General features: G+C 44.7%; 1 protein-coding gene across 12 annotated transcripts in view; it reads left to right on the top strand.

The window, feature by feature from the left end:
- RABGAP1L (RAB GTPase activating protein 1 like) overlaps nucleotides 1-26694 on the top strand; it is a 201187-nt gene that overhangs the window by 166125 nt on the left and 8368 nt on the right. For 6 of the 12 annotated variants that reach the window (XM_048944161.1, XM_048944163.1, XM_048944160.1 and 3 more), the window contains one exon: nucleotides 20525-20617. In XM_048944161.1, the coding sequence (XP_048800118.1) occupies nucleotides 20525-20617 (93 nt within the window). The other 6 variants (XM_048944173.1, XM_048944164.1, XM_048944170.1 and 3 more) reach the window with 6 other exon arrangements.

Here is a 26694-nt window from a genome sequence, read left to right as displayed (position 1 = left end):
GTTCCATCCCACCAGCCTCTGCCCCCCTTGGAGGACCAGCAATTGCACTCTGCCACGGAATGGCTCTTCTGGCTTTAATCTGTGAAAATGAGTTTAAAGTTTTACCTGTGTTCAAATCCTAAGAATGTGGCGTAGGAAGGAACCTCAAGGATTATCATGTTCCTATTCCCCTGCCACAGACAGGGTCCCCATCCACTAGATCTAGAATTGCTAGAACAGGCTGCCCAGGCATCATCTAACCTGGCCTTAAACGCTTCTAGGGATGAGGCATCCACAGCTCTGGGCAGCACCTCGCCACCCTTTCAGTGTAAAACTTCCCCTGACATCTCAACTAAATCTCCCCTCCTTTGGTTTCATAGAATCATAGAATCATAGAATCACCAAGGTTGGAAAAGACCTTCAAGATCATCCAGTCCAACCATTCGCCTGTTCCCAATAGCTCCCACTAAACCATGTCCCTCAACACAACATCCAGCCTTTCCTTGAACACCCCCAGGCTCGGTGACTCCACCACCTCCCTGGGCAGTCCATTCCAGTGCCTGACCACCCTTTCTGAAAAGTAATACTTCCTAATGTCCAGCCTGAATCTCCCCTGTCATAGCTTGAAGCCATTCCCTCTGGTCCTCTTGGTCCTCTGGCCTTCTTGGCCACCTGGGCACACTGTCGGCTCATGTTCAGCCGAGCATCAATCAATACCCCCAGGTCCATTTCCTCTACGCAGTCCTCCAGCCACACCGCCCCAAGCCTGTAGCGTCGCCTGGGGTTGTTGTAGCCGAAGTGCAGGACCCGGCATTTGGCCTTGTTGAAACTCATCCCATTGGCTCCAGCCCAGCTCTCCAGCCTGTCCAGATCCCTCTGTAGGGCCTCGCTACCCCCAGGCAGATCCACACTTCCAGCCAATTTGGTGTCATCTGTGAATTTACTGAGGGTGCACTCGATGCCCCCATCGAGGTCATCAATAAAGATATTGAAGAGGACAGGCCCCAGCACCGACCCCTGGGGAACACCACTCACGACTGGTCGCCAGCTGGATTTGACTCCATTCACCACCACTCTCTGTGCCCGGCCCTCCAGCCAGCTCCTTACCCAGCCAAGAGTGAACCCATCCAAGCCTCTGCCTGCCAGCTTCTGCAGGAGAATGCTGTGGGAGACAGTGTCAAAGGCTTTGCTGAAGTCTAGGTAGACCACATCAACAGCCTTTCCTTCATCCACCAGATGGGTCACTAGATCATAGAAGGAGATCAGGTTGGTCAAACAGGACCTGCCCGTCACGAACCCATGCTGGCTAGGCCTGATCCCCCGCTCATCCCGCACATGCCGCATGATCTCCCTCAAGACAATCTGCTCCATAACCTTCCCTGGCACCGAGGTCAGGCTAACAGGCCTGTAGTTCCCCGGATCCTCCTTACGACCTTTCTTGTAAATGGGAGTCACATTGGCAAGCCTCCAGTCTTCTGGGAGCTCACCAGTCAACAAGGAGCGCTGACAGATGATGGAAAGCGGCTCGGCTATCACCTCCGCCAGTTCCCTCAGCACTCTCGGGTGGATGTCACTCTTTTGTTTCAAATCATTCCTCCTCATCTTATCTCCGTCTAACTGTGTAAAAAGTTGATTCACCTCCTATTTATAATCTCCCTTCAAATATTGATAGGCTGCAATGAGGTCTCCCCACAGCCTTCTTTTCTCCAGGCTGAACAAGCCCAGCTCCCTCAGCCTGTCTTTGCAGGGAGTTGCTCCAGTCCTGTGACCCTCTTTGTGGCTCTCCTCTGGACCCTCTCCAACAGCTCCCTGTCTTTTTTGTACTGGGCAGACCTGGACACAGTACTGCAGACAGGGCCTCACAAGAGCAGAGCAGAGGGGGACAATCACCTCCCTGTCCCTGCTGGCCACCCCTCTTCTGATGGAGCCCAGGATCCCACTGGCCTTCTGGGCTGCAAGAGCACACTGCTGGCTCACGTTCAGTTTTTCATCTAGCAGGATCCAGTTCTCCATTCTCATTTAGCAGAGGAGGTATGCTCTCTTTGGCCTGTCTCTTCTGACCAATGTGCCAATAGAACCCCTTCTTGTTTTTGACATCCCAAGTTCAGTTCCATCTGTAAAGACATGTGCTAAAGCACATCAAGCCCAGATTTTTTCCACATGTTAAGAGGATTATTTTAGGAGAAACACAGGTGCACACACCCACTTCATTGGAAAAAATAATAGGCCATAGTGTTTGACATTTTAAAGGATAGAAATAAAACTTGGAGAAGCAATTGCTGAACCATAGATCGGGCTGAGCCTGACAGCTGCGTTTTTCGGATGGTATTAGGTGTTCTCGAGCTGTGTGTTCAGTGCTCACTGAGTCCAAAATCACCTCTAGAAAGACTTCTGATGTCTAAAAGTGGAACAAGTAGAATTGCAGCCTGCTTGAGAGCTGCCCAGCACAGGAGCCAGGGATTTGCTCCCCAGCTGGCTGGGTTAGCACAGGACGGGCTGCCCTCCTGCTGCTCCAACTCAGAGCTTTTGTCTGGCCAAGGGATGGACACAACAGTGATGGGACCTGGGCTTGACCAGCCACATCTGGGGCTGCAGGTGGGTCTTCAGATAACCTTGGGTGTCCACTAGGCATTTGGGGTCAGCATGTTTTCCTTGGGTGTGGAGAGAAACAACTTCATTTTGGAAGTCACGGTGTTTGCCCTTTACAAGCACTTTTCACTCGCTGATTGCATTTGAAGCAGTGGTCGTTACTGAGTAAGGAATGATGGAATCATTATTCCATCTCATTTGGGTGGAAAAAATCACGCTATAAGCTTATCTTGAATGCTGCCAAATGCCATTCCAAGTGCTCTGAAAAGAGTGTTATGTTTCCTTATCTGAGGGCTGCTGTGAACTCCTGGAGTCATTAATGCAAGAAAAACAGATCATAGAAAATGACACAGGAAGCACAGCAGGAGGAATGACTACTTAGCTAGAAACTGCACACACCTCACATACGTAATGCTTTGCAGTCTATCAGAAGATCCTATCCCTGTCAGATAGCAGTAAGACATTCCTGGGGGTGGAGTGAAGTGAATTTATCTCAGGAACGAGCAGGTTCTGCTTTGCTAAGCTGGCTGCTGCGCTCAGTTCGGGAATTTTCCACTCACCTCTGATATCCACCAGCACAGAAATCCCAATTAGGGCTACTTACCTGATTAGGTAACGGCTGTCTGCAGCTTACCTGTCCTTCTGTGGGCTCTCCTCTGCCGTCCTGACTGCTCGCTTGAAAAATTGCTGCTTTGGAGGTATGCCTTAAAAACGTGTCGTGGAAGGGACTGTGCTCCTGTTCCTAGCAGAAGGCAGCTGCGAGGCAGCCGTGGTGTTGTTCAGAGAAGGGCTGTCTGCTGATGCTGCATGGGGCTGTTAGTGTGTTTTAATATCTGGTTCATTAGTGCAGCACTCATGTTTGCAAGGGGATGATGCTCTGAGATGCTGTCAGAAAGGGGTGGTGCGTCCCAAGGAGGTGGCCATGGCCAGCTCTGTGCTTGCTGCCTTTTTCTTCCATCAGCGTTTGCTTCCATCAGTACAGGCTTATGCTAACTGGATTGAAGTGCTTATTATAATTTTGTGCTGTGACTCAGATTATAGCACAGACTGTTAACGTGGATGCAAGCCGCAGGCTCACAGAGATTGGTAGGCAGCTCAGCTATGTTAGCTGGAAATAACAGCTGAAAAACCTCCCTTTAAGAGTGAAGATAGGCATTAGCCAACATCAGAAATCAGTGGTTAGTTCCTGAGATTGCTAGTTAGAACATGCCAAAATTGCAAGCCCTCTGTGAAGGATGTATATGAGAAGAATCATTCAGCCAGTGATACGTTGGGAACATGTCTGTTTAGTTCTCTTAAATCATCTCTCCCTCCTGGTGAAGGCACAAAAAGGAGATGCAGATCCCCATCCACGATTCCTTATGAACACAATTCCCTGCTGGCTGAATCAGCGAAGGGATCTGAGTGGCCACAGCTGCCGAGTCCTTCTGATGATTTGCATTCTCCACCTCCTGCCCTTATTGCAGCATTGAGTCTGTCCCTCGTTACCATGGGGCTGCTGGTTGTGAGCTCAGCCCCGTACGGAGGCATTGTGGGAGAGCTCTGACAACAGGTGCCTTTGTCAGCACACCTTGGCAGCTCCCATGCAGTGAGCTGGGAGCAGCAGCTGAGTGCTACGTGTTCCTTCTGCAAGGAAAGGAACCCACAGGGCGCCTCCCGAAGCCAAAGAGGAGGCGGTCATGCAAAGGGCTTCTGAAAACCTGAGCAGGTTTTAGCGTATCAGGTATGATTTTTGTTTGGCGTGGCACAGAGAGCGGCCCTGTGAGCTGGATGTTGCGTCAGGATCTGAATCTGAGCTACCTCTGCCGTGGGAAGCAATTGCAAAAACTCGGCATGCCTCTGAAGAGAGACACGGATCTTTTAAAGCAGCGTTACAGATACATTTTGAGTAAAAATTACCTTCCTTCATCCTGCAAGGGTTAAGCGTGGTCAGAAGCTGCTTTGGTATCAAGGGTTTAACCTCAAATACTGCATTTTTGTTTGCCATAAGCCTATTAGAATTCTCTGTTTCCTAGCAATAACGTGTAATTTCCCCCCTATTTAAGTGAAAGAGGTGTCGGGTTTTAATCCTGAACGCTACAGCTGTTGCTCAAGTTTCCTATTCAAATGCAAATAACACCTGGTGCTTTTTGGACACCCATGTAATCTGTGATAAGGATACTGCAGGAGCGCAGGAAAAAGAGAAGAGCAAGGTGCGTCTTAACCCAGTTTGCTCTGGAAAGCGAAAGTGTAACCATCTGCTACCGACTCATTCAACTGGAAACTTCCAGCCGAGCTGCAGCACCCGGCGTGCGCTCCTTGGGGACAGCTGGAAAGATCGTGCTCCTGAAACAGGTCAGATTTGCTGCTGGGATGGACAGAAGGCTTCCAGAGAGAAGAACATAGCGGATGTGCCCACGCAGGAGTGCAGATTTGGTTGGAAGTTTCACCTGAAAGGAGTTTGTTCTGGAGGTGATCAGTTTGTTTCTGCAGACTGCTTGCTGTGATTCTCCTGTTTTAATCCCTGCGCTGGCTTTTGGTGTGTGTCAGATGTTAGGATAAACAAATTGACATCTCAGAGTAAGTTGGAAGGCAACTATGCTTTGTAAGGCTCAGAGACAAGATAGCATGCTGCTTAAATAAAAGCAGAACAGTCCTGGGTTCGGGTTAAAAACCTTCCACTGCAAAACTTTTCAGTTGGGTCATTTTTTTATTTTTTTTTTTTTAATTTCACTTGTGGAAGTTCAGGCTTATTCAAAGAAGGTCCTACAGACTTCATTGCCTTTTCAACAACTGTTGTACTGTGTTACAAGTGGAACCAAAGGACTCTTCTGGGGCAGGGGGGGGGGTGGGTTGTGGCTTGGTACCGCTACCTTCATAGCAAGGGTCTGAGTGGCACAAAATGCAGTTTGGATTTGTGTAGAATAAAAGGTGAATGTTCTTCAGATTCTGAGGAGAGATTTAGAAACTCGTGGAAAGCTGAGAAATGTTTGAAAGACGTCGTCATAACGCCATTCTCTGTGGATTTAGAAATAAGCCAGGAGAAAACACTTGCTGGGAAGCAAGCTAACCTGCTAAAGAAGGCTACCAGCTTTCAGTGGAGAAAAGCTGAGAGAAGTGCAAAGTTTGAGAAGAACAGAAGCGATTGCAGTCCTGCCATCAAGCGCTGGTGGGTCAGTTCTTCCTTAACGCTAATCTGGTTTGGCTGCTGCTCGTTCCTCTTCAGCCTGATACTGGAATTTCAAGTACTTGCGTCTCCTGAAGGCTGAAAAAATCCGGCTTTTGCAAGCGGACTGCTGAGAATGTGAGCAGGTGTTCTTCCTGCAGTAATAAGAGGCACCCTCGAGAGGGAGGTCCGCGCAGGAGGTATCTGCTAGGTCGGCTCTGCTCCTGACACTCCTTCCTCATTAGCTCTTCGGGTGGGTGTGAACAACTGACAAAGAGCCGTGCCAAGGCTCAGGCTCGCGCTCCCACTGCTAACGGCAGGATGATGGAAGAGGTGTCCATCATGGTGGCTTACGACGCACACGTTTTCAGCCAGCTATGCGATGAAGACTTTCTGGCCAATCTGGTGGCAGTCAGCAAGCCCAGATCTGTGGTAGGTGTTCCTCTCACTCCTTTGCCAATAGTGCTTAAGGTTATGCTCTTTGCAGCAGCTCAGTCCTCCTGCTGAAAGCTGTTTGTTTTTTTCTTTCGAGTACCTTCTCAGCAGTTTGCCTTTGTGTGCCAGTGAGACTAAAGTTTATTTCAGTGGGGAGAAGATTATTAAAATAATACCCTCCTAGATTGCTAAATTTAGAAGAGAAGGACCTGCTTAGCAGGGAAATAACACTTTCGGAAATAATCTTTAAATAATTGAAATAACAAACTGGAAAATAACTGTTGTTGGTGCTAAATGATGGGAACTCCCTCTGTGTCTGAGCAGTCAGCTGGAGGCTCAGACCTGGGGTCTGTGGTGGAGCTTACTGTCAGCCATTGAATCTGAGAGGACCTGGCCTTTGCAAGGCAAGGATGATTCAACACTTCTCTATGCTTTTGAAACCAACATAAGTATCTGTTAGAACTTCTTAGTCGAACTACCACTTACTTTTTCCTAAGTAGCATGGCTGTGTAAATTCCATGTAGTGTGATCCCCTTCTGCCCTCGTAGAGATCCCAGCCCTTCTCTGTGGAGTTGCAGCAATGACTCCAGAGTTTGGTGCCGGCATTCATTTTGGTCTCAGTTCTACAGCTGTGCCCATGGTGAGCCAATCTAGCTAGAATGGGTCGAAAGGGGCCTTTGAAATCTGGATGTCCAGCTTACCTTGAAAGCAGATACAGTGAAAAGTTCAGTATGAATACAAATCAGACTAATTATTTAGGAATCCAGTTAAGCATCTCTGTCCTCAGTTTGGTCTATGTATGTGTTTGTATGCACTAAGTTAGTCCTAAAGGTACTTGCAGCAGTTCATTAAGCTGTGACGAAAGAGATTTCTCAGAAGAAGAATACTTCCCTTTTTTGCCATGTGTAAAGTCTCCCTGCACGTATTTCCTGCTTGGATTTGTCTGCCTGTGTGTGCTCGGGGAATCTCAGGGCATGAACTCATCTCCTGCATACTCTGTGTAAGGTAACGGCCTTGTATTCCAGAGCTGTGGAGATGTGGCTTTTGGGGTTGGTGGGTGGTTGGACTTGGGGATCTGAAAGGTTTTTTCCAGCCTTAATGATTCTGTGATCTAAAGCAGAGTCTTACCCAGCTCCTTTTATTACTCTGCCTTTGTCTGCTTGAGGAGCACCGTGATGGCACCGCAGCTCTGGCACACGGAGTCCTCTTGCACAGGTGAGAGAGCCTCTCCTAATGACACCGGGCTGCAAAGGGCTAATTACCAAAATGGAAACCAGCCCAGATTACAGCTGCCAGTCTCATTGCGTGCAGCCTTTGTACTGCAGGAAGTGGGACTGCCATGGGGTTGCTCACATGTGGGGCCAGCCCTGCTCAGATGCCCAGTGCTATGTAGGTAACAGGCTTGCCTAAGGAGAGTCAGGGTTAGCTGCTGTATCCCTGCTCCCATCAGTCCTGGTCAGATTTTTTTTTCCACTGAAAATTTCACACTTCCATTTAAATGCAGCAGTGCTTTTAGTGTTGCTTTGATGCACGTAAATAGCAGGCAGTTTTAACAGAAATATTTGCTCTCAGTGCTGTATGACAGCAAACTCCCAACGTATATCTTTATAAAATTAGTCATATTGCAGTGTGACCATGACGTGTGGTTTTTTCTCTGTGCAGTTTTGCTTCTCTGTTGGTTTGCATCTTAGGCAATCACTTGCACCTGTACAAAAAGAGTAGAAATTTGTCACCATCAGGATCTGATAGATGTTGCATAAGGGGTAGCTGACATGGCAAGTGGAAGGCATCAGATAAATAGCATCAGTGAGCATGGACCAGGATGCCTTCCTTTTAGTATCTTTGTTAGTCCAAAACCACGTTGCACTGAGATGCAAGGAAGCATATAAGTTGGCTGCTGGGAGAGCTGAGTAGCTTTACTTCAGGGAATTTAAATTCTCAACTTATCTGCAGGAAACTTGGATGCTAAGACTTATAAAAATGCTATGCTAAGTGGTATAATCCTCTTAATCCAGAGCTGAAGGACGTTCTTCTGGAAAGCTGCATTGTATTTTCATTTGCCTGCCCGCCTTGCCCCTCTGTTCAGGGGGATTACCAGGCATTTCACAGAAATCCTTCATGGTTACGCGCCAGCACATGCTGCCATAATGATTCCTTGGTCACCACTTCCCACAGAAGCTTTGGAGCCAAAAGGAGGAGGTTCAGAGCCGATGGGTTGGCTGCAAAGTGGGTGGGAAGCTGGGTGGCCTGGCAGGAGAGCAGGGCATAGTGGTCGTGGTTGAAGGTCTCACTGGCAGCTGGCTGAGACTGGAGGTTGGTGGTGGGGTGGGGATCGTGCTGAATGCTGTTAGATGTTTTCAGGCCTATGCACATGGAGAGGATGACTCCTCGCTTTCAGATGGCAGAAACCTCCCAAGCGGGAGGTAAGACTGTGTGCCCACTGCAAAGCCCTTCCAGTGTCTGTTCATGTGAGGCTGTAGCTGTGTCTTCTGTGTGGTCTGGTGGTCAGGAGGAGCTGCCAGCATAGGAGCTTTCCCTGGATGGCATTACCCCCAGCTTGCTGCTGCTAAAAGGAGTACAAGTTGAAATGGTCACTGTTGTTAGGATTGGCTTTTCCCAATGGATATTTGGGATTGGTGTTAGGATTGGCTTATCTGCACCCTCCTGTAATCCTTCTCTTTTCCTTTCCCTACTGCAGCAGGGATCTGACCCTCAGGAGCTCTGCCTCTGCTCCCCTGCAGGGCAGGAGCAGCTAGATTGTGATCTGTTCATGTCCTAGGAAAAACAGCTATGATCTGAATTTATATTTATACAGTGATAAAAAAAGTAGAATTTGTGTGTGTGTGTGTGTGTATATAAATTCTACTTTTAAGTAGTCAGCCTTAACATGTCATCTTCTTCCCCTTAAACTCATCAGGATTTTAAGTGGGTAAAGAAAGCACTCACATAAAGCTAATTAAAGAGGCAGTCTTATCACCATAGTTTGCTTAGTAACTTCAGATTTGTCAGTGTGACCAATAACTTATTAATTTGGTAAGAATTCATTTGCCATTAAGACTTGGTTAACATCCTTAGATGTCAGAAATAAGCACGTTAAAATAAAATGCCTCCTTTTCTTGGGTTCCTCACGTTTTAAACTCTTAAATTTTCCACGTGTTTGGGAAAACTGGCACAGCTTCCATGTTGACAGTGTGAGGCATCTGCAGGTCCCTTGGCACGTGGAATCCCTTTGGGCCAGAGAGGGGTAACAGCTCTGATTGAGCTCCTGCTGCTGATAGCAAAGACATCATTATGGAGCAGATAGCTGTCTGAGAAAACTCGGTGCTTGTTTTAATGTGCACAGATCAAGCCCTGAAAGTGCATAAAGCACGTGTTTTATGTTGCAGTAATGTGTAGTTCTTGTGCAGTTTGACTACTTGTTCCTGCTTATTTGACCACCCTCACTCATCTGTGATTAAATATGAAAATTGGTACCAAATTCCCTGGGGCTTGTTGCTTTAGCATTGCATCCCATTTGCTTTCTGCTGTCCCAAGCCTTCCACGTGCAGTACATTCTGGCAGCCACATCTAATGAGAGTCCTGGGGCCTGGAGTCAGCTACTGTGGGGCATCCTGCCCTGCCCTGCTGTGGGTTGGTGTGTGTGGGGCTGGTTTTCATCTTTCTGTTCAGTGCTCTGTGGTGCAGTTTGTATCTGGCAGCGTCATCAAACAGGGGAAGGAGATATAGGGGAAAATACAGAGGAGAAGCAAACAGCTCTCACTTGAGTTTGGCAGGAGTTGTGAAAGATGTCATTTTCCATGGAAATCTGTTCATCTCTGGCTGTTGGAAATACGCTTCCAGCTTCTCACTGCGACATATTCAGGTTTCAGCTTCTCATCTTGGTTCTCAGCATGCCTTTTTTTGGCAGAACGCAGCATTCTGTGCTATTGTGGCTTTTATCCCCGTGCAGGTACCAGCGTGCTGTGAGCAGCTCTGCTCTCTTGTACAAGCCGAGAAGCTTGAGCTCTTAAGCCCCCTGCTGTAAGGCATTTATGCTGTGCACAAGGCAGTTTGGTAGCTTTGCTCTGCATGCTTTTTGTTTATCCCAAATGCATATTGCATATAGCAAGATCAGATACCATATTCCAGTATTGGTCTCCTAATGATGACCTAGGGTTAAAAACTTCTTCCTTTGTCCTTTTCCTGTCCTTGTGCAGACTCACTGTCCTCAGTGAGCTTGGTCCAGGCCTGGCTCTGTGCTGTGCTGCACAGGAATGAGACGTCTCACAGCATTTCACATCCATCCGTGCAGTTTTCTGTTCCTACCCTCTTCTTACCCACTTGTCATCTGCAGACTTCATTAACAGGATTTTATTTTCCACTTCCAGGTCACTGATGTAACATTTAACAGTGCTGAATGTTTGATGAGTCCCAGAAGAAACCCTTTCAAATGTCACTGACCAAAAAATGAGAAATACCACTGAGTAACGATTCCCTTTGCTGGTGTTTATCTGACCCAATTCCCAAGCTCTGTAATTCATGCTTCGTGGTTATTGTGCACTCTTCTGCTTTTTATTTATTTATTATTGTTGTCATATTTAAAATCTGTCATGTGCTGGGGAATCCAGTGCTGGAGGAGTCCGTTATGGGTGTGAAGTTTTATCAGTCAGCCCAGTAATCAGCCCTGGAGATAAGGAGTGAAGTGGGACCTGCAGTTGGCAATGGCAATGGGTGTGGAACCAGCTGTGTTCCCAGGCCTGTTATGAGCTGGCTCCAGCTTTTCATAGATGGCACGTGGGGTTTTCTGGGTTTCACTTACCAGCCAAGGGGTCTGGGAGATTTGATTTGTGCTTCTTAAATATCAGTAATGCAGAATCTTCTTCAAGTCTAGGTGAGTCTCTTCTGTGTTCAGTGAGCATCAGTGGGCCGGAGAGCTTGTCTGTCAGTTCTGCTAACACTTCTGCACTGCCTGAAACTGCACTGCCTTGTTTTCAATGCATCAAAGCTGTTTTCTGGACACTTCTGGCTCTTCTGCATCACACATCTCTAAGTATTAATGGAAATGAACAACATAGAAATCCTTTCATTCCCACCAAGCTCTAGGAAAAAAATATTTATTGACCTTCCTTAGGCTGAACTTGAAATTTCTTATCTTCTGCTTTTTAACTTCTATTATAAAATCATAGAGTGGCCTGGGTTGAAAAGGACCACAATGATCATCTAGTTTCAACACCCCTGCTGTGGGCAGGGTCGCCAACCCTCTTATTTTCATTTATTTCATTTATTTTGTTCCTCTTCTAATAATCTGTGCTACTTTCCCTTTACGTCCTCTTCATGTTTAAATGTGTTTCTTCTTTCTGCCCTTGTACAGTAATTGGATTAAGAAGCAATTATTTAAACAGTCTTTGTGATTAAACACTCAGGAGTATTTCAGTATTTTGGAGCTTCCTCATTTTCTTCTAACAAATAATTCCAGGAAAATTGATACAGGCTTTTCCAGGTAATCTAGGAACTCTGCATTGTTATAAGCATGCTTGGGAGAAGAAATCTGCAATAGGTTTCTAGGTATCATTGATTCACCAGCTCTTTAGTTTAATTGATCTGGAGTGTATTGAGTATCATTATGGATGTTTAAAACTAAAGAAGAGCGGGTGGTGAGTAACTTTGCTGTGTTAGACCACATTTTAGCATTTAAATACAGAAATGGTTTAAAGTAGACTAGTGGCTTATCAGAAATCCTATGTAAAGCAGAGTTTAGCTTACTTCCACAGGTGAGATAGGTCAGGTACATGGTACAGCCACTCCAAGTCTGTTAGATACAGCAACCATCACAGGATGAAAAAGCAGAGTCAGTCAGAATAAAGATTTGAAGCTCTTGAATTCAAGCCCTACAGCTTTCTTACCTGTGTTTTGTACATTGATGTAATGCATTACACCTTAGTTAAAGCCATATATAAAATGAAAACCTGTGTGCAATCATAAGAAATGCAGTTATTCACTATTCTTAATGTCTCCATGGTCTATGGCTCATCCACTTTGAAAGAAGCACTAAAACAAGATGAAAAGGCAGTTAATCTATTTACAAAAGCCTAATTACTGAACTATTAGAAAATGAATGTAAAGTTCATGCAGGTGGATGTCTTAGTTGAAAGTCTTGTCTTTGTTGTCTGTGACTGTTTTCACTCTTTGAACCCAGTTCTCAGAAGAATTTAGCAATGTGTATCAGTGCTGTGCTCAAGATGTGTATTTCAGTATTTGTTATCCTGTTTGTTCTTTCATGCACATTCAGCGTGTACAAATCTTCTTTACTGCCTCCTCCTAGCTGTGTCAATATGAACTTACAACGGAATAAATACAATACTGAGTGCAGGTTATGCAGCTTGCCGTTGCTTCAAACCTGCAAGCTTGTCTTTTGTGCTGAGAAAAGTCCAGAGCAACACATTAGATATGTCAAAGCAAAGCTCGGTGTATGTAAAAAGTCACTGCAGAGTCACCAAAGTAATGTCAAGTTAAGATATTACGGTGTTTGTCCTTCACCCTGTGTGTCACCAAAAGGTGTTGGAATGAACAAGCACGTTCAGATTGTCTGTATTCAGGCTGAACTGTCATAGCAGCTCCTGCAGCGTTGACCTTTATTGTCCCAAAATTGTGTTTTTTATCCTTGCCAAGAGGAATGGGGGATGAGAGGCAGGCCTGGGTCAGAGAGCTCAGCAAGGAAATCTGTGCTGCTCAGATGGGATTGGCTTTCCAGCTGAGGTTGGCAGTCTGGCCATGTCATCTTTGGCCCCTCCTGCCGATACCTCTCTTGCTTTTGTCAGAGCTTAGTTTGCTCTTGGGCTGTGCCCTGCTGCATGAAGTCTTGAGTTTGGTAATGGACTAAACCTAACAGAGACTCAGATAGCTGTAAAGGGTCAGTGCAAGTCTCAAAAGAAAAAAAAAGATTATGTATATATACTTTATATATATCTTATATCTTATATACATAAGACTTCTGCATGTTGATCTTCAAATCAGCATGCCTGATTGGGTCTCTTGGGGGCCAGTGAGCAGTGCTGCTGCATGTTCCCTTCCCTAGAGGTGCTCTCTAGCAGCTACTTACAGCATGCTACTGGCTGACTAAGGCTTCTAAACTCTGCTGGTCCTCCTCTAGGCACCTGCCTGCTCTGTGGTGAGATGCTTTGCAGGACCCACAGAGGCTGAAAGGTGCAAATATGGCAAAGCTTGAAGCTTCGTTGAAGGCATAGAGGAATCCTTGGCAGATGAAGGAGTGCAGATACAACGTGGCAGGGGTACATGTCAGCCATCAGAGTGGAATGCTATATGCGGCTTCAGTGAGCCTTTCTGGTGCCTTGGAAGCTGGATGTTGTTTCTCTTGATTTTTCAAAACCCCTGTCATTCAATCTGCTGCTTAAAACAGTTTGGTTTTTATTTTGAGGCTTTGGACAGCAGCATTTATGGAGTAGGGAAAGAAAGAGGATAGGGAGGAAGGTTGCAGGGAGAAAATTAGAAAGGCAAAAGCCCAGCTTCAACTCAGCTTGGCCAATGGGATGAAGCTCAACAAGACCAAGTGTCTGATCCTGCATTTGGCCACAGCAACCTATTCATCCCAGATCCCTACGCTTACACTGCGGTGACAAGGACCAGAGTGATAGATTCAGGAGGGAGTCATGGCATAAGGGTTGAGAACTGCTGCTCATGACAGATTTCTGTCTTTCAGAAAAGCTGGTGGGTCTGCACAGAGAGGTAGTAGTCATATTTTGCACATGAATCAGAGTCATGAGGTTTTTGGCACAGCAACGTGAGGACAATAGACCACAGTGGAACTGGGGGAGAGCAGTAGCTGATGTGTCAACAACCAGTGTACAGATGATGTATCTTGCACAGGAACCTTTGGCCAGCCAGCCTGTCTGTAAATAGGGTTTACTGAGTAAACCATATGGGCATGGCCAGGAGAAGTGCTGTTCTAAAACAGTGCTTTGTACTGCTGCTGCAAGGCATTCCTTCCTATCCTAAAAGCGGAATTATGCCACTGTTTTTAACTGAATGTCACTGCTTTCTCTGTGTTGAGACAGGACAGGATTTCTCCATTGAGTGCTACAGCTGGGCGTAATTTACCGCCCCTGATTTCTTTTCAGTGTCATAGATGTGATCAAAATCAGGGAATGGTGCCTCTCAACCTGAGGGAGAGCTGACGGTCACCAAGAAGGAGTGTGTTTGCAACCTGTAGCACCAAATGCACTGGAAGGTTTGTGGAAGACTGTAATCTTTCAGGGAAATGTAATGCTGTGAGGTACAACCATAATAATTATGTGATGGAAAATCTGCTCTGGTCAGTGTGCCAGTTCTGCTGTTACCTGCTCCTGCTCTGAGTCTTATGGGTATATAAATAGGAGTCATTAGACTGCATCATCTTTTGTGGCAGAGACCTCGTTGTTCAGGCATTTTTTAAGTTCTGTAATAAAAATGACCTGTATACAGATACTTTTCCATCTAGAATGTTTTGAATGTTTTACCCTTAACCACTGCACTCTTGTTGACCAGAACTGATTTAAATGCAAAAGGATGCTTGCTGACAACGTCAATGTGGCTGTTTCCTGAATGTAGCTGTTTCCTTTCACTGTGTGCCTCTCAATACTGAATCTCGTATCTGTGAGAGGAAGCACTTCTTGTCTGTGTGAGCTGCAAGACATCCGCTGTGACGATAGGAAATAATCAGCCATTTATAAGCACTGCTTTTAAGCCACAGAGGATGGTTGTTGGGTTACTTGGTTGGTCTTTTTGTAGTTTGTTTGTTTGTTTTTTTTCTAAAACAAACAGAGTTGAAGTGGATAAGAAACCCTCCGTAGCCCAGAGCGAAAATGAATTTTGGAACGCTGAAAAATTTGTGGATCTGAAGATGAATATTTTACTTCCTTTTTAATGCAGATCCCTCTGCAGTCCATACATGTGCTTGTAACACAGAAGTATTGCAGTGAGTGCGTAAGTACACTCCAAGGTTCAGAGCTGCAGCTCAGGAAATGTGAATTTCTTGTTCTCTTTGCCTATGCTGCTGCATAATGAGGCTTGCTGCATATCTCTTGGTCTCAGCTTACTCTTTTAACTAAGTTAACTGTATTGTTAACTGAGCCTAAGTAAGCAGATCTTTAAATGGAGGGGCAATGGAAGAATAATGTGTTCTGCCAGGTTCAGCAGGTTTAGATGAATGGAAATGCAGTAGAGAGATTAGAAGCTGACAAAAGAATCTGGTGTTGGAAATCAAGCAGAGTCACTGACTGCAGCCACTGCTGTTCTGAATCACAGTTGGTTGGGCAGGTGCTCTGGAAATTTGCTCCTTTTCACCCTTCGTATAAATTCCTGTGGATGTCTTAGCTGCAATTGATATATTTTGTTAATGGGGTGATGTGGAAAAGGTAAATAAAAATTCAAAGCAAAGCTGATTTGCTTTGCCTCCACCCTGCATTCAAATTGGATTTCTGTTATCCTAAAGACTCTCTCTCTGAGAGGTCTTAGACCTACAGAAGTGACAAAGGGATGATATACAGCAAGAATAAAATTCTTCCTGCAGTGAAGCAGTACTTAGGCATGCTGCTTTGGGACAAGCTGCTTTGCTGATATGAAAAGAGCATCTCTGCAGGTTCTTTTTTCCCAAATGCAAGATAGAGGTGGTGCTGTGCAGCTGGCACTCAGACAGACGCATGGTAAGCAGACAGTCTCTCCAGCATAGTGAATGTTTCCAAGGAATCTCAGGGAGCATCTCCTTCTTGCCAGTGCAGATAGTAAAATAGCAACTGACATTCAGGGCTTTTATTGTGCTGCATGCAACTCGTGAGCTGGAGCAGGGTAACAGTACTGTGGGTTCACCTTTATCCACTGTGATGAAAGGTGGTAAATCAGCCTGAGCCCTGAAGATTTTATACTGCAGATTCACCTGAAGCCGGTCTGCAGGGAGGATGATGCTGGAATCAGGTGGTAAGAGGCTGCTTCCCAGGAACTAGTTGACCACGTTGCCCCAAAACCAGGGATTGGGTGATGTTTAATGAGGTTGGTGGTTGTGTTTTGGAGTGGGGCACTTGGAATCCTGGCCGTGGTGCTTTAGCTAGGTGAAAGAGCAACACCTGTTGTTCCATTGGATTTCAAACCTGCAGAGAAACAGCATGTTATCAGCAAGCCCTTAGCTGCACAGTGACAAAAGGAGCGGTGGGAGTTCTTCAGACCCTGTTCCAGCTTTTGGATTTTCTTTAGGCAGCAGCTGATTTAAATCCCTGCGTTTCTTCACCATACAAAGTCTGTTCTGCAGGCGTTTGCAGGCGGGGAAACTCTGATTTGGCCTTTTTCCTCTGAGATTTCACGCTTGTGGTTAATATCTCATAGGGGATCAAGTTGTTCTGGTTGCTTTGCATAACATCTATAGATGACATCCCACTCATCCCCTTTAAAATCAAATCCAAGAGACAAGTCTCTTGTGCCAACATGTTACTGTCAGTTTTATTCTTTCTTTTTCATTACTGTGTTCTCCCAAAAGAAAAATAAATTGCTTATCTACTTCTGAATCTTATTTCCAGTGACAGATATTGCAAAGTGTTTCTTCTTGGTTTTTGGCAGCCACATTTGTAAAGATGGGTGGTACAGTTATCCATAGCAATGACTAGGCAGAGCAGGGAAGCATTGACTCAGTTTCTTCGTCTGCTCTTGTTACATTAGAGCCTTAATTTGGCTAAATGAACAAAATCATACTGTCCTTCCTTGAACCTGATTTAGTTGTTTTTAAATATTAAATATTAATTAGAACAAATCAATGTGGCAACAAATGAAGGCATCGTGTGAGATCTGAAATGCGTTATCACCAGTCTCCTTCCTAAGGTTCTACTTAAACTTGCTCTCTTCGTATGACACGCTTCAGAGAAACAAGCATCATTTTGAAAGGAGGAGTGCAGAGGTAACTGAATGCTGCTGCCTATATTGGTAGTTTGATGGGACTGCGTATTTTTGGAGTCTTTATGCAGTGCCAGATAGAAAAGGAGAGGGGAACTGGGAAAGGTGCACTGTGTGGCGCTCATTATTTCCTTACTGGAAACTGGAGATCAGGTAATGGGATTTTTCTCTCTGGATCAGCCTCTGACTCTCTTCAATATGTTCAGGAAATCACTTTACATCTCTGCTTCCATTTCCTTTGGCTGTCAAATGAGCATAATGATAACTACCTTCTCTGAGTGCTTGCGCCTCATTAGAGCGATAAAACATTTCGGAGGAAGGAATCATTGATGTGTGACTTATTAATCCTGCAAGGTCAGGCTGAACTGCCTGTAAACAGCCACAGAAATTGCAGGATGAGGAAGTGGTCTCCTGTAGCTGAGTGAATGCTGGTGCTCCACACGCTGCCAGTGAGCAGGATTGCTAGAGAAGGGTGAAGCAGATTTTTCCAGCCCTGTTTGAACAAGGGCCAGTTAACAACAGAGCATTTTTCTCACCTGCTGCCTATCAGCTCACTGCAGTGCATCCCTGAATGTTCTGTGCACTCGTATGTTGTTTTTGCAGGAAGAGGATTTGCTGTTCAGTTCATCTGCTTGGATGTCTTATTGAGATGCTCTGTGTGTTTTTCCTGTACATACAACTGCTTGCGACATGATAAAAGAACACACGTCAAGAAGATACTGAGATAAACAGATGAGCCATGTTTTAAACTGTAAGAGCCTCCTAAATTTGATAACCATCAGTTCTAGCCAGTATAACCGTGGTGCTAAAGAAAGAAGAAATCAATATTGCAGAAGCTTTTGCAGAAAATTTATGAGCACGCTTTGTTCAGGAGCAATCCATGAAGACTGAAGCATAGCTAGCACTGTGCTCTGATGCTTAAAGAGAGCTTAAAGAGAAGCCCCTTGTTGAATCCACAGAGTGTTCCAGGGAATAGGAAAAAAAAGCCTATTTTTTGGTTTTAGTGTAGCAGTGTGTGTGCAGAAGAAGGAAGTTCTGTGAAAAATTGTCAGGCTCATTTGGGTACTGCGGCTGAATGGACAGTAACAGCGGAGCCTGGTCCCTGCCAGAGCTATAACTGTACTGCTTTGGGTTTATATTCATGGGGTAAATGGTTTGTATGAATTGTTTCTCTAACTGTTTTCCCTCAAAATCCTTAAGATGGAATTTCACTGTGTTTAGATGCTACTTTTCAGCTGAGACAAACTTGTGTCATAAGCAGGCATTAATGTACCAGTCAGGTTATTCTTTCAGCATACATGGCAACCATTTTCTAACTATGTCATTGCATATTCCCCTATGCCCAATGTTTGCACTCTTTGGTTTGATCCTAGCTTATGATTTACTGTTAATACAGGTGAAGTGTCACTCTGCCTTCATCCCAGCTGACAGGCTCTGCAGTCATAGGCAGCTCTTGTAGTAGCATACAGGGGTGCTCATCCCTCCTGGCCGCAGAGGACCCACGCTTGGTCCCACTCCTGTCTATCTATTGAAACCTAGAGGTGAAACAGAAGAGTGGTTGGTGTGAATTGTTACCAAGTATTAAGAAATCCCTTTGGAGGGCTCGATTCCCACCACAGTATTTGCGTGGCTGTTTGCTGGGGGATGCTTGTCTCTTCGTGTAGGGAGGTTTACTTCTTATTTGTACCTTAAAGACTGATTTGGTCTTCATTAAAAACATCAAAAATACAGGAAAATATGTAGTTGTACAGATCCTCTTCTGTTTTACACCTGCGTTGTGCCTTTTTCCTATACTGCTCCATGACATCTCCCCCATATTTACCTTCACTTTGTGCTGGTAGCATATAGGAGCACAGAATGACAAAATAACACAGGAGAGCTGAGTCTGGAGGATCTCAGTGCTCCAGCCTGAGAACCTTGATCTGTCTGTCTGAACAAGATTAAAGCGAGCACTGTGGAAGCTGGGAATAGATGAAGATTGGATAGATGATGGGTTCACGTCATTTAAAATTCTGTCTTGAAATTATTTCTTATTCTTGATTATTAAATAGCATCAATGGCATCAAGTTGCAGCTAAAACAAAGCAGGCTGGTTTTGCTTCCTGAATGTTGCCCTGTTGAAAAATAAAAACATTCTCACTCTTCTGATTAAATCATTTTCATCTCGTTGTGGTTTGCAATAAAGAGTGATCAAAGGGAAATTCTCTTCTATGTCTGTCCAAAATGCTGAAAGTTTTTATCTTTCTCCTTTCCTCCTCACTTTATTTGTGGGGGATTGGTTTGACTCCATCTGTAGCTGCAAGCAGTAGTGCTGCTTTATCAGCTCCGTGCTGCTTTGCAGGTCACAGGTTTCATGTTTTCTGCTGTACCAAGGACCTTGCCTGGTCCCTTCCTGCATCACAGAGGAAGGAGGTATTGGATTGGAAACCAATAAGAGAAAAACAACACCCAAATTACATGTAAACATATAGCTGCTCATTGGCAGTAACTTTGTGTCCTAAGGCAAGGTGACAGGAGCGTGTCCTCATGCCAGCAGCTGGCTAGACAAGATCAATATATGAGAGAGGAGGAGATATGTGCATAACAGAGAAAGAGCGTTTACGAGTCACACTGGTCAGTGGTGTTAGTGATCTCTCTGGGTGTCAGCCCTTGAGGCCACACTTAGCAGGGCTGAGTTCTTGCTGCACAGAAGGGGCATGGTAATGCTATTGGAGGCCTCCAGAGAGATGGTCACATAGCACAGTGTACCAAGGTGAAAGGTCACAGGATCTCTGTGCTTGGTTTGTAGAAAATACAGGTGCTCTTTGTGTCCCTTGTTTCATGTTCAAAGCTGTGTCTTCCTAGAAACCAAGCTTGCTGGGACCTTATCCTTACGCACCGTTGTTTACTGAATTTGCTTGTGATTTCAGTGTTGTTGCCTCTCTGTTTCCCTGCTGTGGCTGGCAGCAAGCACTGCAGCATCTCCACCTTTGCCAAGGAGTGTGGTGCCAGACTTCACGAGGGCATTGGTCACAAGCTAGTAATTTAGACATTAATATTCTTTCAGCAATAAAAACCATTACTCTCATCTCCCCCAGGGAATTCTCCAGTCGTTTTGCACTCACACTTCTTTCTTCTAATTCATTTTAGCAGGTTTTTTTTTTTTATAAGGCACTTTATTTCATATCAAAGCATATTTTCTTCTTCCCTGTTCTCTGGCTCCATTTTGTTCTTGTTTCTTATTGCAATGTCTCAAAGTATTTGAAAAATTAACAGCAATAGGCACAGAAAGATTTCAGCCGGCCTGCAATGTATCGGTAAGTGACATGGCTTGCTGAGCAAGGGGGGAGGGAGCAATGGGGAGCAACTTAATTCAGCAGCAGTTTCCAGCGCTTCCTTTGCTTCCTGCTTGCAGGCAGAGCTTTCAGAAAGCCTTTCTGGTGTTTCTCTGATCTTTAAATGTGTGTCTTCCAAATGTGTCCCACAGGTGCCAACAAAAAAACTGAAGAAATATGAGAGAGAGTACCAAACAATGCGCGAGAGTCAGCTGCAGCAGGAAGATCCTATGGACAGATACAAGGTACGGGAGATGCTGTGTGGGAACCTTTTTCGTTTGCTGAATGACATGGGGAGAAATGCAGTTCCAGCCATTAGGCAGAGGTGTGCTCCCACCCTCACCTCTCCAGGATTTGCTGATGTAGATTTCAGGGAATTAAAATGGCAGGCAAAACTCATTCCCTCTCCTGAACGAGCACTTTGAACACTCAGTGTTTTTGCAGGGGTGTTTGAATCGCGATTTGTTAGCCTCAAGACATTTTCAAGTAGCCACATATAATATTTTTCTTCTTTCAGTTTATATGTTTGTAGGTAACTCTCCTGCTGTTGCACTTTTACGGGAGACCTTCCTGAGACGCAGAAACAAAGGGTGATTCTCAGCTACAGACACAGAAAGGAGAAAATACACATTGTTCTAGCCCAAGCTGTGTGCAGTAACATCCACAGAGACTTTTGGAAGATGCACTCTTCCTTGGCTTGATATGTCCTTGTTTCTCAACTCTGTTTATAGCAAATGTTAGTAATTTTATGTCAGTATAATGGCTAGTACAGTGGGACCCAGTGTTCTTCTGGGGTCCTCGTATACTACTGCAATAGAATTAATAGTCATAAATAGCAGCAGAAGAATAAAGTTCAGTTATTAATATGACAGCTCAATAGTTGACAAAAAAAAAATTAGACCTTGATAAGTTTGGATCAGCCTTGTTTCCAATATGTTTTATTGTTACTGCTACATTCTATTACTGCAGATTTTTGTGTGATGGAGGCTCTGCCTCTAGGTTCATATTTTACACAGTGTCCAGGATTCTTTTATTGCTTACCCAGTATTAAAAAGAGGTCAGTGTTTCTTGGGAAAAGCTGCCAAAGATGAAGCACCTTTCTGGATATTGCCCAGTTTTGCTGGGAACTGACATTGCTTATATACACCTGTGATGTTCTCCTGCCGTTCTTCGCTGTGCCTTATTATGTTGGTACAAAGTCTGCCCCGAGTGCAGGCTAGTAAATAATTACAGGTGCTGCCACAGGTTTACATGGTATGTGAGCACAAGGAAAGTGCGGCGTGTTCGTAAAACCACAGTGTGAAAGACTGTAAATATGATAAGATAGAGTTACTGTGACAAAGAAAGTAAAACTGACTTTAAAGGTAATATTTGCTTGTGGAAAAACAGTGTTTTAAGTGTAGTTGTTTTATGTCAAAGAGTGTATGTTGTATTGTTTCTGAGAACTGGGACTGCCAAGAGCTGATGATCAGAACATTGAGAAAAAAACACAACTTGCTGCTGATGAACTTCTTTTCCAGTGGTTCGCTTCTACTACTGTGGATTTAATACTTAAAAGCCAAAGAGGGCTTCTTTAAAGCTCTGTGGAAATGTATTAACTGGTTAATCCTTGGTGATGGGTGGTGAAGAATATCATCTCCAAACTGCAAATGAGGGTATAGAAAGTGGCTCTGTGGTCACTGCCTGTGTGAGTCCCTGTCACGGCCCAGAGCACAGCGCAGCTGTTGGCTTGCACTTGCCCAGCTGCCTTTGTTGGGTCTGCTCTGCTTACTGATGGTGTGCTTAGGTAGGCTCCGTAACTTGTTAGCTGCACGTTAAATGCCAAGTTCAGACTCATTCTTCAGCTGATTGATGTGGTGCAGAAATGCTTGTCGGTGCTCTCTGTCCGTTGTCTTGCTTGCTTGTTTTGTATTTGTGTGTCAGGCTGAGGTTGGTGAGAATTGACATTTCAGGAGAGATTCCAAAGCGTAACAGGAAATGCAAGCTGTGGACCCTCAGGGACAGAATGTGGAGAGCCAGCTTCGCTTGTCCCTTGAATGATCACACAGCAGCCCTTGTGTTTGAAATGCATTTGGTTTTGGCAGTGTCACTGTTAGACTGCCTGGCTGGGCTTGGTTAGGGAAATGCCGGAGGCAGCGCTGGTGAAAAGCCAATATATTGCCTCTGAGCACAGCATTGCTGTTAGCTCCTCTGGCCTTGTGTGCTCTGTGTGCACTCTGCCCTAGAGGTCCACCTTGTTTGTAATCTTCCACAGCACTGTGTTGCTTACGTTTACTTACCTAGGAAGAGGGGACTGCTCAGACTCATGGTGCCACTTGGAATGTTCCTCTTAGAGGTTGAGAAGGAAACAGGCTTGCAGCCTCTTAACAGTTTTTAGTTATAATTGTTACAGTTTTTGCTGTTTGCAGTGTGTTGTGCTTTTTGTTGCCAATAGATTTGTCAGGACCATTGGGATGTACTCAGTGATGGTGTTGTATTGGTGCTCCTGACTTGCAGGGATGAAGGATGTGTTGAGTAAGACCCTTCCCTGTTGGGGAGCAGATGAGAGCAAGACCCCCTGTGGTGGCAGCAGGGCTCCAGCCAAGCTGCTTCCTCTTCCTGCTGTCCCTGCTGCCCTGTGAGCAGCAGGGAGAGAGCTCACAGGAGGTGATGCAGAGAGACTGAGGACCAGTCTGACTTCAGGGAGAGAGACCATGACCCATGGAGTGCTTCTTCCTGTCCTGGTATTCCTGAGCACAGTAACGCTGTGGCTGAGGAGCAGTGCCAGGAAGGAGATGCCTCGTGCCCGAGGGCAGCTGGGTGCATCCAGCAGGGTGCTCCTGCAGAGCCACCACCCCCACACTCCCCATAAACTCCAAAAAAGGGCTACTGTTGCCGTGTCACACCTGCCATTAACCAGTCACATTTCCTTGACAGGTTGAGTTTGCATGCGACAGTAAGATGTGCTGTATGAACAGTATTAACAGGTGCCATATGTTCTGGTGTTTATTTCCTTCTGTATCTACAGGTATTATGTAGGAAAAGTATATTTTTTCATGGTCAGGTAATTTCATCTTTCATTATTCATAAGAAGTCATCATTCACAATGCTGTCAGGTTTTTAAAGGGTGCAAAAGTGAACACGTTCTAAATTGCTCGTTGCCACCAAATTTCATACTTTTTAGTTAAAATAAAGAACAAGTTGCCTAAAAGAGTCAGTTAAAAAAAAGTGACCTGTATGTGCAGGAAAAAAAAATAGCAGTATGGTTCAGATTGATATGTTCTGTATATTGTTACAGGTTTGTTTTTTTCTGTGTTTAAGAACATCTCATGTAACAGGGCTGTGTTTGACTTGCTAAGAAATTGCTGAAGTTGGGCTCAGCAGCCTTTTGTTTTAAATAAAAGGGAGAATATCCAGATAAAGTTGGCTGGACCCTGCTTGTGCCCAAGGCTTTGTTCTGAAGGTAGAAATGCATTTTCCTCCATGGGCTTCATTGTGCGACAGAGATGTTGTCTATCTGAATAAATGTGTGACTTGGACATAATAGCTTTTTCTGTCTTTGAAGTGGAAGCGTTTTTATTCAGAGTCATGGTAACTGAATGGTAACTGCCATGTGGGAAAACATGAGGTAACTCTCGTTGGGATTTCTTGTTTGTGGGTTGGTTTGGGTTGGTTTTTTTGTTTGATTGTTTATTTTTGTTCAATTTGTTGAAAGTGCTAGTGCCCTTCTGGGACCTCATGTTCACAGTCAACAAGGAAAGACACAGACCACTTCCAGGAGCCTCTGAGTTGCTTCCCACAAAAGGTTTTCCTGGGTAGTGGTGTAAAAGCCTTTTGGCTTTCTAGATGGTGTTTCTCAGGGTTTTCCTTTAGAGCTGCCCTTGCAATCCAGGGCTCTTCCCAATGGGCTTACAAAGACTTGAGTTTGATTGCATCAGGAAAGTGAATTGTAAGCAGTGTTTTCATTCCACCACTGAGGACCTGTTCTTGCCAAAGATCTGTGGTTTGAGTGTTTGCTTACCCCAAGAACGTGACACTGAATTGCTTAACAAGGTTTGTGACTCGTTACACCCAGCTTGAGTAGCAGCATAGAGAGGATGCATCATCATCACTGATCGTGTCTGGTATTGCTCCTTTGTGCTGGCTGGTTGGGAGCAGAGGGTGGAGTTTCAGCCCTTCAGTCTCCCTGAACTGAGGCTTGCCTCCTGCTTTCAAATTTGCCTTCTTTCCATCAAGTGTGTGATGGAAGCTGGACAGTATCCTCTTTAAAAAATAGGAACTAAAGACCCTCTGAAGAATTGGCAACTTTTTTTTTTTTTCTTCTGATTTTGCTGGTATTAAAAATATTTTATATCCTGTTTTCACTGTCTTTACATCAATGGTTGAAAGCAGTATTTGGTCTGTGACTTTGCTGGAGGTAAGTTTCTTTGTGTTTGTTCGTACCAGCAATGTTTGTCCCTCTTGGAAATGCAGTATCCTCCTTTTAAAAGAGTTCACGGGATGCTTTTTGTAACAGGAAGGAGGAATTTAGGAAAGAGGGAATATCATGTTTTAATGATCGTAGGAACTGGGCAGTGCTGATGAGAAGGAAATTGTCGGCACAGTCAGTGAATTATTAGCAGTGTGCAAAAAAAAGGCAGGAAGCTGGCTGCTTATACCAAAGACATCTAGCAGGTCTGACGTGTTGGCTCGTGCCAGGTTATAAAATACTGCCTGTGAGTCCTGCTGGAACAAACCAGCTCCATCTATTGAACTCTGTTCCATTGCAACTGGTATTTTATAAAACCTGTATGTATTTCAGAGCCATCGGAAGTAGTCTGCTAGATACAAAAAGCACCATTTGATATTTTGATCTTTGTTGTATAACGTTAGGTTTTATTTAGACTTAAGCAGATGAGAGTTTCCTCCTGAGGAAGGAGGCAGTTTTTCACTGCTAGATCAGGGGGGAGGAGCTGGAAAGGACAAACCATCTAATTGTGCACACTGCCCTGTATGGAGGAAGAGTAAAGGTGGCCCAATGAGAGACTCAGCTCTTAGCTATTGACTGGATGCCCAAGGTAAGAGATGTTTAACTTACTAAATATGTCAGTTCTAGTTTAAGAGGAGGATAGTGCATTTCCAACCACGCAGCTTGCTTACCACTTGTCTGCAAATGCAAAGCAGGAACTTCAGACTTCACGTTGTGCAGCTTGCTTTGCGGACACCGAAGCTTTTGGCGAAACAGAGCAAAAATGTTACAGCAAACTTCTTCCTGGGTTATTTTTGCTCTAAGCAACATCCCTATGAAAAGGTATTGGCGCTGTAGCATCTGACAGCAGTACAGCCCTAATTCAGTCCCAGTTTCTAAATGAACTGAAGAGACTTTCTGTTACCTGCTCACTGACAAACCTTGTCTGTAAAAACGACGTTTCTTGGGTGGTCTGAATTCGTACAGAAGTAAAGATGCATTGGAGCTTCTTGTTACTGAAGACAGCAATTTAGTTTTATGCTTTAAAGTACATGCTATCCTTACAGGATAGTTCCACTTCTAAAAATTCCCCGTCTCAAGCAGAACACAATGTGATTAAAATTTAAAAAATCCCCTCTTTCTGCAATGGTTATTTTATCTGTGAGAGACACAAATATTTTACAGTTCCTATTTAAAAAAGAAAACAACAAAGTTATTTAAAGTACTGTCTTTGAGAGAGGAAACAAGCTGACTTTCCTGTGCAGGGCAGTGCACCATCTATTTGCACAATAAGGTCACACTAAGGAGAATGTATTTGCACAATTTCTGCTTCCTGCCACAGAGGAAGCTAACACAAAGAGGAGACCTTTTTTAGCATACTCTTAGAGCCAGAGTTGTCCTTTTTTGTTTAAGACGAACATGCAAAATTTTTGGTTTTTTGCAACAGATGAAAGCAGCAGTTTCACTGCCGTGAGCTTTGGAAGGAGCAAAATATGTGAGCATAGCTGTTGAGCAGGAGGAAGTGAAGGCTGGTGAATAGTACGCTTCTGCAAAGAAATCACATTGTGTGGAAAAGCATTCACTGAGCAACCCTTGGAAAACGTTGCTGATGTATATCCCCTTTTACTGTTTTTCTTTGGAGAGCAGAACTTACCTTTGGAGTGTCCTTTTTGTGATGCTGTTGTGTAGGTTACCATTTCTCCATCTACAGGTTTCCATGTGAGCTTGTCATTTTCATAGTGCACAAATTCCAACTTCTGTCTCTTTCACAGTCACTGTGTGACCAAAGGCCAGCAAATTTTGTACTTCTCTCGAAATGTATTTGAGGAGGGGAGCTGCATCTGGCTCAGCTGGCTGTGCTTTCTGTAGGCAGAGTGTTTGGTGTGGACTTCTGCA

This window comes from Lagopus muta, chromosome 5 (assembly GCF_023343835.1).
Source record: "Lagopus muta isolate bLagMut1 chromosome 5, bLagMut1 primary, whole genome shotgun sequence".
Lineage (NCBI taxonomy): Eukaryota > Metazoa > Chordata > Aves > Galliformes > Phasianidae > Lagopus > Lagopus muta.
Note: the sequence above shows the minus strand (reverse complement) of the source record. Positions and strands in the feature narration are given on the sequence as shown.